This window comes from Ambystoma mexicanum, chromosome 10, assembly GCF_040938575.1.
Source record: "Ambystoma mexicanum isolate Mex_15411 chromosome 10, UKY_AmexF1_1, whole genome shotgun sequence".
In the NCBI taxonomy this organism is placed as follows: domain Eukaryota; kingdom Metazoa; phylum Chordata; class Amphibia; order Caudata; family Ambystomatidae; genus Ambystoma; species Ambystoma mexicanum.
This window is the reverse complement of record NC_090932.1, coordinates 272,796,380-272,810,101: the sequence shown is the minus strand read 5'-3', so window position 1 is coordinate 272,810,101 and position 13,722 is coordinate 272,796,380. Positions and strand designations below refer to the sequence as shown.

Below are 13,722 nucleotides of genomic sequence, written 5' to 3'. Positions count from 1 at the left end.
GCTCTCCCTCTTCACTCTTTATCACCACCATCTGATCATACTACTCTCTCTCCCACTCCACTCTCTACTATTCTCACCCATTCCACTCTCTACTACTCTCTCACTCCACTCTCTACTACTCTCCCCCCCTCCAGTCACTATGACTCTTTACCCCTCTCCACTCACTACTATGCTCTCCCTCTCCACTCACTGCTACACTCTCCTCCCTCTACTCATGACTACACTTTTCTCCCTCTGGTCACTTCTCCTACTCTCCTGCTCACTGCTACTCTCCCCCCCTGCTCGCTACAACTCTCCACCTCAACTCTCTGCTGCACTCTCCGCCCAATACCACTCTCACTCTACTACCACTCCAACCCACTCTCCTCCTACTTCTCTAGACTATACCCACACCTTCTCTACAACCCCCTTCCTTTCACTCTCTCAGCCACCCTTCTCAATCACACTCCCGTCCCATCTCACTCACCTTGCATGCACTCACACCCAAGTACCACTTGACCTCAGTAACCAATACCTCACACGCTCGAAAATTCTCCTCCATGCTCTGCGACACGGCCCTTCCTCCTCCACCTGGTGTCTTGATCCTCCTCCCTTTGCCTCACCCAAATGAATCACACTTGTCTGGTCCCACTGCACTTAGCATCATCCATCTCACATTATTAGATTCTGTATATTGTGTTAAACTACCTCACTTCTTGATACACTGCCAAACATGTCGGGCCATCGTACCACCTACCTTATCCTACTACCTGCTGCCCTACAATTCCTTGCCGGCATCCTCACAGTCCTTCCTATCGGAAGTATACCAATAGAGAATAGACCATACCTTCTCAACCTACCAACCATGGTTCTTAACCATAGTAGCCCCCAGCGCCCCAAATACATCCTGTGCAAAACTATAGGGGATTACACCACGCTCCAATGTACTACGATCAACAGAAACCTCAAACCGCCTGCCAGACTTCCTAAAGTATATGATCCTCTAACCAGATCTCTACCTCCCACCAATAAAAAAGCCATCTTTCACTGCCTTATCTCCCCACCCGTTCCCGTTGCCACTGCTACTCAGACCACTACACTCCCCAAGGGCATAGCTCCTACCAACCCCCCTCCTCGCCCAATGCGAGTCAAAACAGATAATCAGCCTCTCAAAGTAGCCCTCCTCAACGCAAGGTCTCTGGTGGCTAATGCGATTGATATAGCAGACTTAATTATAGAAGACAACCTGGACTTCTTGGCTACATGACGCTGCAGGTGCTGCTCTTATGCTAGCCATCCCGGAGTGATGCACCATCTCTAGACAAGATAGTGATGGCTCTCGAGGCGGCAGCATTGCCATCATCTCCAGAGAAAGCCTATCTATGAGAATAGCCTCTCCTCAAACCCTGCAATCATGCAAATTCATCTCTATCAAACACCCTCTAAATAATACCCAAACACTCACCATGCATGTAATATACAGACCTCCTGGGCCCACTGGAACTTTCGAGGAGGACTTACATAATATACTTGCCAGCAATCTCAAGCCTACTTCCCAAGTATTACTCCTCGGTGATTTTAACCTAGGATTCAATGACCCTTTGGATAAACGGGCCCTACAAATTGCCAACTCCCTCAATGCATTAGGAATAAAGCAAAAAGTAATTAAAGCCATTCATATCAAGGGAAGAACCCTAGATTGGGTAGCTGAGCATAATTGCACAGCTACCATAACATCCATTACTCCTCTATCCTGGACGGACCACCGCCTGGTATCCATGATCCTATCCACTATCAGACCAACTATCCAAACTCCACAAATAGCCCCATCGTGTCTAACTAGAATGAAAAAGAACATCACAATCGACAGCGTGATTCCAAATATTCTACCCACTCTAAATTCTCTGCCGGATAACCTTGACCCTAGTACCTTGGTGCAGGAATGTAATAAGATTATGCTCTCTACACTGAATAAAATTGCCCCCCTAAAACTAAGACCAAGCAAGTCTAAAGCACACCTTAACAAATGGTTCACCCCTAAAATAAAGGACTTGCGGCTACTAAAAAGAAAATGTGAAAAGGCCTGGCGGCTCTGTCCTAATTAACCTGCTCAGCATCACAGTACAAAAAGGAAATTTGTCTGGCAAAACAGAACTCGTATAATGAATGTATTGCCAACTCCAACTCTAGTATGAAAGAACTATTCATAATACTAAGAGAACTAGGGTCCCCTATTTCCATACCTGATATCTGCATCAAAAACAAGACGTGGTGCTCTGAAATCCAACAAGCATTAACCAACAAAATAAACACCCTACAAACTAAAATAAAGAATACGAAAGATTCCCTGAACCTATCACAGCCAACTAATCCTCACCTACCCAATACTAAATTCATTGGTCATAATAATAGATTCCACTTCACTAAAACCTCTGTCCTAGAAGTTGAAAAAACGATCCTATCTCTAAAACCCTCTAATTGTAAAGGAGGTGTCTGCCCTGCACACATTATAAAAGATGCTGCGAGAGACCTCTTTCCATTCATCTCAAAATTGATCAACGTCCATTTGCCTCGGGCACCGTCCCATTCAACCTTAAACAATCTTGGGTTCTCCCACTCCTGAAGAAGCAAACTCTAGACCCACTCATCGCCACAAACTACCGCCCTATCACGACGGTACCATTTCTTCTCAAAATCTTGGACATGGTTGCCTATTCGCAGATCCAAGAACACCTGAAGCTACACACTCCTAGGGGTCAGACATTCAGGTTTCCGTCCACTACATGGGACGGAAACTGCACTGATAGATCTGAAAATACAGATGGATGAGCTGAGAGACAAAGGGAAAGCAGCACGTCTTGATCTCTCAGCCGCATTCGACCTGGTGGACCACAAGGTTCTCTGCAGACACCTTGACTCAGCAGCCCACTTCTCCCCAGATGCAGTCAAATGGATAGAATCATTCCTGAGTGACCGAACTATCCGAGTATTCTCCCCATCAGCAGCGGCCGATCCCACCCCTATCTTGTGCGGAGTCCCCCAGGGCTCCTGCGTGTCCCCAACCTTGTAAAACATATTCACCAAGCCTTTGTTCGATGATCTGGACCTTCTGGGTGTCACCTACACTAACTATGCAGATGACACACAGATTCTCCTCCCACTTTCCGGGGATCATAGCAAGGACTTGGCATTGGTGAATAGGATCTACCTCATCATTCAGGTGTGGATGGCCACACATGGCGTATGCCTCAATGATGACAAGACAGAGTTGATAATCCTTGGCACCCCTTCCAACATATCCAAATTAGGCCATGAATACTCCTCCTTTATCATTGACGGCAACAACATTATAGTCTCTAAGGAGGTAAAAACCCTAGGTTTTTACCTGAACGCCACTATGTCATTCAACAAGCAATTGAAATCCTTAGCCTCTTCCACAGCTTACACTTGCAAGCTTATTAGAGCTGGCAAGCCCTTCCTTTCCAATGATAGTTGCATTATACTTGCCTGAGCTCTGATCCTCTCCAGATTAGAATATTGTAATGCTCTATACAGTAGCGCTAACAAAGCCAGTATCCAAAAACTCCAAATCCTACAAAACAACGCTCTCAGAGCCGCACTAGGCATCAATAAAAAAGCATACATGACTGCAATCAGACGCCAGTTTAGTTGGCTATCTACCCACAACAAATGTCAACTAAAAATAGCCTCCTTGACACACAAAGCACTACCTAACGCTGCCTGTAGCTACCTAACCAATAAACTGTCCAGAAAAACGCAGGCCCACTAGAGCTGTCAACTCAAACTGTGTGGTGGTACCAAGATTTAAGTCCCCCAAGATAGGCGGCAACAGCTTCCCTGTGAAGGCCGCCAAACTTTGGAACTCTCTGCCCAACGAGCTTAGAGCTGATCTACCCTATCCACTCTTCAGAAAGAACCTTATCACCCACCTTAATCTATCCGAAGACTAATCCCTCTCACCTTTGTATTACATGGCACTCCACCCCTAGAGTGTAACTTCTGTATATTACTATGTAAATAAATCTCCCTGTACATTTACTTTATATGCATACCACTGTATACCTCTGTACATTACAATGTAAATAACTTTGCTGAAATCTTGTAACGATACATTTTGAGCTCTAACTTTTGTGTATCTCACTTGTCAATGTATACGGTTTACCATTATGTAACTCTGTAAGCTTTGCATATCCTTGCTGTGCCCTGCTACCTTCGGGTCTGGTGCGCTTTACAAATTCAATAAACAAACAAACATTAGCTGGTTTCCCAAGCCAACTGCTTGCGTCCTTTTCCCCATAGCCGGGTGACAATTGCAAAAACGCATATAATGGGCCTTAAGCCTCACCCCCTTCTGGTCCATCAGGGTTTGGAAATGGTGGCCCACTGCAAGCACTCATTTCTCAAGTTAATTTCTTGGTCAGGCTGAGTGTCTATATTGCTGGTGGCATGTATGCAGGGTTCTTCAGCCGTTTCATTCGCCGCCACCTCTTTCTCCTATCCGCCACCAGCTTTGCTTTCCAGCGCAAGGCATACTGCTCTATGTAGTCCTGTGGAAAGAGAGAAAGAACACTGACCAGCATTGTGCGCAACAGGTATGGAGCAAGTGTTTGTGGTACTTAATTTTTCCACCCAGGCACAAGTAGTAGAGCCAGATGCTGTGGCCTTCTCAACTCCCACATCTCGCCTCTAGGGCAGGACTGGCTCTGGGTAACTGTGGCAGGCCTCCTGCCCCAAATTGAGCGAGGTCCCCATCCTCTTGAGATGGTTTTGTTCCGACCTAACCCCGTCACATATGGCACATATACATGGTCAAGATTGGATGTCCTAGCAATACCAGGAAGAGGGAGGTGTGTTGGACAAGGAGTACCAAGGTTACTATACATAGTACTTTATTATTTTATAAGGCTTTACTTTCACAGTTCTACCTTGATTTGTCTTACTGTTTTCACAGGTTGTGGATGTTGAGCTTCACAGACATTCCCTTGGGGAGGACTATCTGTTTTCTCAATCCTCCGAGTCACATTTTTCGGATACATCTGCTTCTTTGCCTGTTCCATCCCCTGTCAAGACATCCTCTCCTGTTAAGCAGGCGCATGAATCCATCACCACCATGTCCGTTGTAAAAGGTAAATCACCCCTTGCATGCTCCTATTGTTCATAGTTTAATTATGCTGCTTGGTGTGTCCTGTAGATATACATTGACAGCTTTGTGCAAATTTGCATTTGTGGAGTACTTGTAAATGATCAGATGTTGATTTGCCAGCATTCTTCTCATGTTGTCCTATAGATCAAGTTGAAAGTTACAATTTTTAATTACTTCTCCAATTTGTTTGAATAATGTGGTTTTTTGTATTTGCCTACTTTTAAACTTTTATTTCAGTGCGGCGTGTTTGAAGGTGATATATATGCATTTCCATCAGTTTAGAGCAGTTTATTCTTTTGTCGCTTTTTACATGATTTAGCCACTTGATTGTAAATCTTGTTGTCAAAATCAGAAAGTGCTGGTATATCCTCGTGCCGGTTAGAATGGCGATTGGATGCATATAGACCAGTTTGTTTTGTTTGGTCAGGGGTAGAGCATTGTTCCACACTCGCTATCCCACTCTTAGCTTTTAACATTGTGGTTATCATGTTGTTCTCGGCTTCTACTTGGGCAAAACTGACTTCAGGTTTGTCACCATTATACAGCCAGATAGTCAGAGTTCCTGCACTTTTGTTCAGCCTTTTCTTCCTTCGACTTTCACGTTTTCTCACATTTTTGGAAGTTATTTTGTACTGTGAGCTGATTTTCTTTCCTGTATCATCAGACCCTACGTTTAATTTAAGTTTAGTTGTTTTTCGTGGACCCTGCTTTCTCATTGTAAGCCGCCTCTGCTTACGTGATAGGTAGATTACTGAAGTATCGGATTGTGGAGAGTCACTATCCCTTTTTTCAGCCCTGGCCACCACAACCACATTACATTCCCTCGTTTTTGTCAAATCAAGCTCGGAAGAGATGACCTTATTTATTATTGGACTGGAGTTGGTTAACTTTTTGCTCTGGTTTGTTTTATGCTGAGAGCCCGTGTGGTTATTTGTTACTCCATCGTTGACACATTCATGTATCCTTTCACATAGTTGGAGGAGTATCTTCATAGCGAATTGTACCATCACCATAAAGGGTTGTATTTCGGCCATTGGTTCTGTCTCTGCACATGACTCCTCCATTTTGTCAGAGTCAGATTGTTGGAATATGGTAGGAGTGGCAGATAGTCGGTTATTCTTATTGGAAGTAGGGCCTTCTTCATTGGTGATGCTGGTGTCCTTGTAGGCGTGTGATATGGGAATGTCAGCCGCCAACTGCAGCTATACTTTGTTGCATTGTATAGCACAAATCGAACAATTAATTATTGTCCACATTCAGACTGTTACGGGGTTCTTGATTGTCAGTCGTAATTATCATAGGAACTCCAACTGATATTCCCATCAGCAAACCCTGTTTCACTGTTTTGTTCACCCTCGTGTACCATATCTGCTGATTCTGCTTGGAAGAAGGCAGTCATTTTCTCTCTGGGGTTTACCCCCACCAGTGGGTTCGCCCATTCCCAGAGTCTTCACGGCCAGAATTACATTGTCAGCTTTAAGGTTAGTACTTGACTGGTTTGTCGCATTAAGAGGTGGTTTACCCATGGCCAAGTTATATCTATTAGATTTTACTTTGACTTTGGGCATGATTTTCTTTAATTTATGCGATTTAAACCGTGTCCAAGAAGTTTCAGATAAGTGCCAGGAAATTAAATGCTTTTTAATTGTACTTGCCTTTAAACAAAGTTTACCTCAGGTTCTGCAGGATGAAATGTAGAGCTGTTACACAGGGTCTGGTGTCAGCTAACAGCAAGCAGCTAACAGCAAACAGCACTCCTTCTGCACTCCTTAGGTGTGTGCAGGCTGCTGCGCAAGATTCCCATTTTTTAAAGATTTTAGAAGCTGATGGAGGCAGGAGCTCCAAGGCACCTGGGAGAGGTAGGCAGTCGGGGGGGGGGGGGGGGGGAGGAGGGGGAGTCGCGGCGGAACACAGCTCGACTCGCCAGAAAACTGCACTCCTGTGAACTCCTAGGTGTTCTTTAAATCTGCTCTGTTTAATGGTGATGTTTTCTTTGTGTCCTCTCATACTGCAGCCCTCATTTGAGAACAACGGTCCTAAGGGTAAGACAGGGTTCCAACCACAAGTTGGAACACGGTCACAATCTGGTATCAATGGCAGGGGGGGTCTTTGCTTCACCAAGGGGAAAGCAGAAGGCTGGTGGATAGGTACAGCTAGTCCCAATAGATAACTCAAGTAATTAAACGGATCTACCTTAATTCCCTGCAGGCCAATTTAATAGAATCCTGTTTCACCGGGTCTGATGTTGGCGCTGCAGGGAATCTTTTTTTTTGTTTTTTTTTTTGTGTGGCGCCCACTTCCGTCCAGTACCCTATTACAGGGGACACTCCTGCAACCCCCGTTACCTCCCCTCCTCTCCTCCCCATCTAGCGTGTAGACAATCCAGCCACCCCTGACCCCTGAACATCTATTCCCTTGGCCTAAAACCCTTTCCAAAAAACACACACCACACACCACACACACCTCCACCTCTCCCCAAAACCCCTCCTTAACTCACCCTCTGCTGCTTCTTCCTGCGGGGAATCCACAGAGATCTGCTGTGCACAGTAAACGCATGTGCAGTCCCCGATAGGCCGCCGTTCAATGAAAGCGGCCTGTCGTGGAATCCTTTGCGATGCTTTCGGCCAGTTTGAATAAAATTATACAGAGAAGCTAAAAAAAACTCTTTACAATAGAATTGCACATTAAGCAACAGTTCTTCAGCATGGGGTCTAGCCTGGATTCACATGCTCATGAATATTCCCAGTCAGGCTGGGAATCCTCGGTAAAAGAAAAAACGGTTTCACTTTAAAAAAATAATTTCTCCTCTAAACAAATCACTGTCTTCTGGGTCATACTGCCCCCATCCAATGACAGTCCTCTCCTAAACCCCTCTTATGGCAGCCATCTTCAGATATTTACTGCACGCTTCAGTGTTGGGAGTCCTCGGGTTTGCTCTCCAAGCTATTTGTAAATTGGTTTGTGTTTTTCGTTGGAAAAAGTTCAATTTTTGTTTCAATGGAGCCTGTGTGCTTTTTTCTTCATCTGCCAACGGCGGGGACCCATTGTCAGTGAAGTTCCACGCCCCTCAAGGGCGAAGACCCATCTAAGATTCTATAAGGACATCTTGGATCTACTTCGCACTCCCCCCGACCATGACGGAGGACAAGGAAAGGTCCTCTTCAGGCCCTGCACCAAATGCGGGCTACAGAATGCGTTTGTGGAGGACAAGCACCTGCAATGCCTGTACTGCCTTCACCTGGACCACAAGGAAGTAGAGTGCGAGATATACCTTGGTTTCTCCAGGAAAATGATGAAGGACAGGCATAGTAGGCTGGCGGCATGGCTTAACACGAATAAGGCCTCTCACCCATGCTCCAAGCAGGGTCATGCCTCGTCCAGGGCCGGCCGGTCCGAGAAGCGGTATTCTAAGTCCTTACAGGGCGCCTCATCCGTGGGGGCTGGAGATGAGGCCAAGAGCCACAAGTCTGAGTTCACCGGGTTCGCTGTGCAAGCGGGTCCCGAAGTAGATAGGGCCGATCAGCAGCACCCTCAGCCTCCATTGCCAGCATACCTTCAAGCTACTCTTCAAAGCTGAAGTAATCTACCCCGGCTAAACTACGGGAGGAATCCGAGAAGCCACGGAAGGAGGAGAAGACCGCGCAGCCCAAGCAGGCTCAACTGGCACAGGCAAAGGCCTTGTCAGTGACTCCGTCAACAGCTACTACTACCATGATCCTACGAGGATAGCTTCCTTGGCTCAGAGAGATCCAGATGAGGATGCCTCTGGCGCCGGTACTGGTGGTCCCCAGGTCCGCGATCAGCCTCGAGCCAAGAAGAGGAAGCGTCATCTGACGCCCCCAGAATCAACCTCCTCCACCACCTCAGGCCCCTTCTCCCCAGCAGACCCAGACATGGGTACCGCCACGACGACGGGTGGATGACTAAGAAATTGTCGCATTGGATGGTGAATCGCCACATTTGGATGCTCCACATAGGGGTCCCACCCGATGAGATGGGGTCTTTCCACTCCATTATCGCCAGGTCCTCCGAGCTATTCCAGCTGGTGCCTGAGGAAATCGGAGAGGGCTTCTTGTATCGAAGGCACAAGCCCAATAGGGAGACTATCGTGGCAATGCCTTTTCTGGAAGATGTTTGGGAGGAGGGCCTGGCCCTCATGAAGAACCCTTGCACAGCTCCAGCCAAGCAGGATAAGCTGGAGAAGAAATATAGGTTGCCGGACTGTGCACCCAAGTCCCTGAGGTCGCAACCATCGCCAAACTCTGTGTAGGCGTCCACAATGAAACGGTCGGCTAACCCGTCCTCATCGTCTTCGGTCCCACCGGACAGCGAGGGAACAAGGATGGACGCAATGGGAAAGAAGGTGATTTAAACCACGGCGTCCACTATCAAGGCGGCCAACGCACTGGCGATCCTGGCCAGGTACGACAAGGAATTGTGGTACAAGGTAGGACCGATCCTGGAGTTCCTCCCGGACAACAATAAGATGGAAGCCCTCGCTCTCTTCCAGGAAGGGGAAGTGACTTTGGATCACACCATCACAGTGGCATTGGATGTCGCTGACAATGGGTTCTGGCAAATGGGGAACAGTGTATGCCTTCGGTGACAGGTTTGGATGAAAACCACTAATTTCCATCAGTCGGTCCAAGCGAACGTGCTGGCCATGCCCTTCAACGGGGAAAATCTGTTTGGGAAGGCCATCGATAGACTTCCCTCCAGGCCATCAAAACAGATACATAGACGGCACGTTCCCTGAGCACTCTCCAACAGCACCACTCATTTTCGCTCCTCCAGGGTAAAGGGGAGCAGGTCTTCAAAAGGGTTCTCCACGTTGTACAGGCAGCCTTCAAGATCCTCAACACAAGAAGCCTACAGAGGCTGTTCCCAGGCCTACGGTAGCGGAGGACAATGTCACCGTGGCCCGTAGTGCAAGACGCCGGAGCCGAAGCAAGCCTGAACCGACTAGGGCGTCGGGCCACCACTCGTGCACCCCGGAGGGAGGCTGGCTGACGAGGTTTGTCAGTGAGTGGAGAAAGATCACCACCAACAGATGGGTGCTGGATGCTCTGGCCCAAGGACACACCCTGGAGATCCAACGCAGGTGTCCGTGGATCCCTCTGGTCCCCTGTCAGGAGCTTCACATCCCTCAGCCTCTGGAAGAGGTACGAGCCATGCTTCGAAAAGGGGGGATAGAGCTGGTTAACCAACGGCGCCGGGGCTCTGGAGTCTATTCCAGATCCTTTCTAGTCAGAAAAAAGACAGGGGGCGGAGGCCCATCCTGGACCTACAACGTCTGAACAAATACCAAATACCTAAAATTCCTAAAGGTGAGCATGGTCACGTTGTAACACGTGCTTGGCCAACTGGAAAAAGGAGACTTTGAAACGTTGTTGGATCTGGAGGATGCCTATTTCCACGTCCCCCATTCACAAGAAACATCAGAAGTTTTGTGGTGCGGGCCCAGCACTACCAGTTCAAGGCCCTACCATTCGGCTTGAAGTCGACCCCCAAAGTGTTCTAGAAATGCCTGGCACCAGTGGCGGCCCATCTGCGTCTACAGGGCATACACGTATACCTGTACCTGGAAGACTGGCTGATAAATTCCCACTCACGAGAACTGGCTAACGGACACCCAGAGCCGACCGTCCGGCTATTGACGGATCTGGGATTCTCGATCAACTATCCGAAGTCCTGCTTAAAGCCATCGCAGAACGATCTGTTCCTAGGCTCCAGACTCCATACGGTGTCATTCAAGGAAAGGTGCAACGGCTGTCATCGACCAAGACGGCCATGGTGTGGGCCATCAAGTTGTTACTGGGCATGATGTTCTGCATCTACTTCGTTAGTCTCTGCACGCTACAGATGCGACCCCTACAGGAATTCCTGGATGCCCGCTGGATACAGGTGTCTGAAAACTTCAAGGACAAGATCTCTCTCAACAAAGAGTTCCGACGGGTGATAGGGTGGTGGGGCCCAAAGCACAGGATTTCAAAAACTCTCACACCAGGAGACGGTAGCCACAGACGCCTCCCTGGAAGGTCAAGGAGTGCATACTGACATCTGCATGCAGAGGCCTGTGGCTGCCAGAGGAGAGGGATCTGCATGTCAACCTCCTGAAGCTACGGGCAGTGTTCTGAGCCCTCAACTCGTTGCTACCATCTCTGAAAGGCAAGGTGGTGAGGATCTTCACGGACAACAGGGGGCACTCTATCCCCGGCGCTCTCCAAGGAAGTGCAGGACTGGTGGCACTGGGCCGTCAGACAGGCGATGTTCCTCGTCCCTTACCACCTGGTGGGAGTCAAGAACACCATTGCAGACTCCCTCAGCAGGGAACTGCACTCCTGCCACGAGTGGGAGCTTCATCAGGATCAGGTGGACAGACTGTTTGCCAAATGGAGGTAGACCGTAGATCGTTCTGTTTGCGACGGCGGTGAACTCAGTGCCAGACGTTCACCAGCAGATTCTACCAGCAGAGGAGCCCAGGGGACGCGTTCTTCCCGTGGGAAGGGTTGTTTCTGTACATGTTTCCTTGTTCCCTCTCCTCCTATGAGTCATCAACACACTCTGTGTCGATGCAAGATGACCGAGGCAGATTTGGTATCTGGACCTTCTCAACCTCTCGGCGTTGCCTCCAGTCAAGTTGCCGGTAGTTAGGGATCTTCTCACCAGAGAAGGAGGCGCAATCAACGACCCAGGATCGCTGAACCTGGGGGCTTGGTTCCTGCAGCCTTAGAGTTTGGAGAGTATGAGTTGCCAGCGGACTGCAGGGAGGTCCTCGCCAAGGCCAGGGTTTCGTCAACCTTGAAGTGCTACAGCCATAAGTGGAAGGGTTTTGCTACACGGTGACGGTCACAGAAGATTACCCCTCTAAGGGTCACGGCCCCACAGATCCCCTACTTGCTATCCCTGGCAAAGGCTGCACTGGTGCACGCCTCCAAGGTGCATCTGGTGGCTATCTCCTGCTACACCAGGTTCCCAAGAAGATCTTCGCTTTGGTCCCACCGTCTCCTCAAGAAGTTTCTCAAAGTTCTTTTCTGGTTTTTCCTGCCGGTGAAGGCTCCTGCCTCGGTGTGGGAACTCAATGTGGTTCTGACGAGGCTCATGGAGACCCCTTCAAGCCTATACATCAGGCCCCACTATCGTCCTCTAATGCAAGATGGCTTTCCTTGTGGCCATCACCTCTGCCAGACGTGTCGGTGAGGTCAGGCCCTATCCTGAAAGCAACCTACCTGGCTTTCCACGAATCGAGGGTGGTGCTGCGTATGCACCCCTCTTTCATGCCAAAGGGTCAGTTGGAATTCCAACTCAACGAGCCTTTGGTGTTACCTATTTTCTTCCCCAAGCCTATGTCACCAGCGTGAAGAAGTGCCAAATGTCATCCACACTCCAGCCACCCCCTTCGTAGTACCCTGTACTTTCATGCCAAAGTATGTGACGTATGATGAACAAATAAACCAGCAAAGAGCAGTGGTTGGGCTTTTCCCAGTGCCTAGAAGAGTAACGGCACCTATTGAAGTAACAACACCTAAGAAAACATGGACAGTAAGGTACCCATTGAGAACACCATATCTACAGTCAAGACAGCCTAACGGTTGTCAGAATGGAATACCCGAAGAAGTCAAGAAGATAATAAAGGAAGACAAATGGTGTTGTCATAAGAACTTGGACTGACACACATATAGAAGATATTATAACCTAAAAATGCTGACAAAGAGGGGAAATACCATGGATAAGTGACATCTTAAGCCTAAGGTGAAGCAGTTGATGTCAAGACGCAGAAACTTATGCTTTATGCACAATGAAGATATTCAGTTAGTTTAAACGTGTACAAATGCAAGAAACCGCAAGAAGCAAAGAAATCGTTAAGCTTGCTTATGCTTAGTAGTAAATAGATTGCGGCAAGTGCCAATATATATATATATATATATATACCTCAAAAGCACTTTATAGATGAGTGTAAATCCACTACGCACAGAAGCAGAATTGAGCAAAGGTTACTAAAGGTCTCAAGAGGAGAGTGTTGCAGCAAACAAATTGAGAATTAAGAAGGAAAGAAACCCAGCTGAAGGTAACCATGCCAAGAAGCCAAGGTTGTATCTGGCTGGAAAAGGCCAACAGCGGATACAATTAAACAGTACAAGAACAGAGTATCCTGTTCAGAAAGGTCAAGATAAGCCACAGATGGTAGAATACTGGCAGAATTAAATCATATACACGAAATTACACGAAGAAGAGGTCAATTTCACTGTGTCCTAATCACGTGACAAGGCAGGCAGGAAGGCATGAGACTTTCACACCTATACATGGATCCCTGCCATACCCATACTCCTTGAACTGTCTCAGACCAAGAAGCAGTCTCAAGGCCAAACTACAAAGAAGTAATTGACACATGACCACTGAGGTTATGATTGATTGTAACATAATTGGAGGGAAGCTGGGGTGCAGACAAACTCTCTGCTCCTGTCTGGTTGTTCTGCATGCTGATTGACGTAAGTGGGGTTTATGCCAACCCTGTCATAGTGGACCGTGTAATCTAGGGTCCGATAGTGAGTAGAACCAATGGGACGTAGTACTTTTAG

At 47.8% G+C, this 13,722-nt stretch overlaps 1 protein-coding gene across 4 annotated transcripts in view; it reads left to right on the top strand.

Moving 5' to 3' along the window:
• The window catches only part of YEATS2 (YEATS domain containing 2), a 1,971,885-nt gene that overhangs the window by 523,409 nt on the left and 1,434,754 nt on the right, over positions 1–13,722 (top strand). For all 4 annotated transcript variants that reach the window (XM_069617830.1, XM_069617832.1, XM_069617831.1 and 1 more), the window contains one exon: positions 4,952–5,126. In XM_069617830.1, the coding sequence (XP_069473931.1) occupies positions 4,952–5,126 (175 nt within the window). The remainder of the gene's footprint in view (positions 1–4,951; positions 5,127–13,722) is intronic.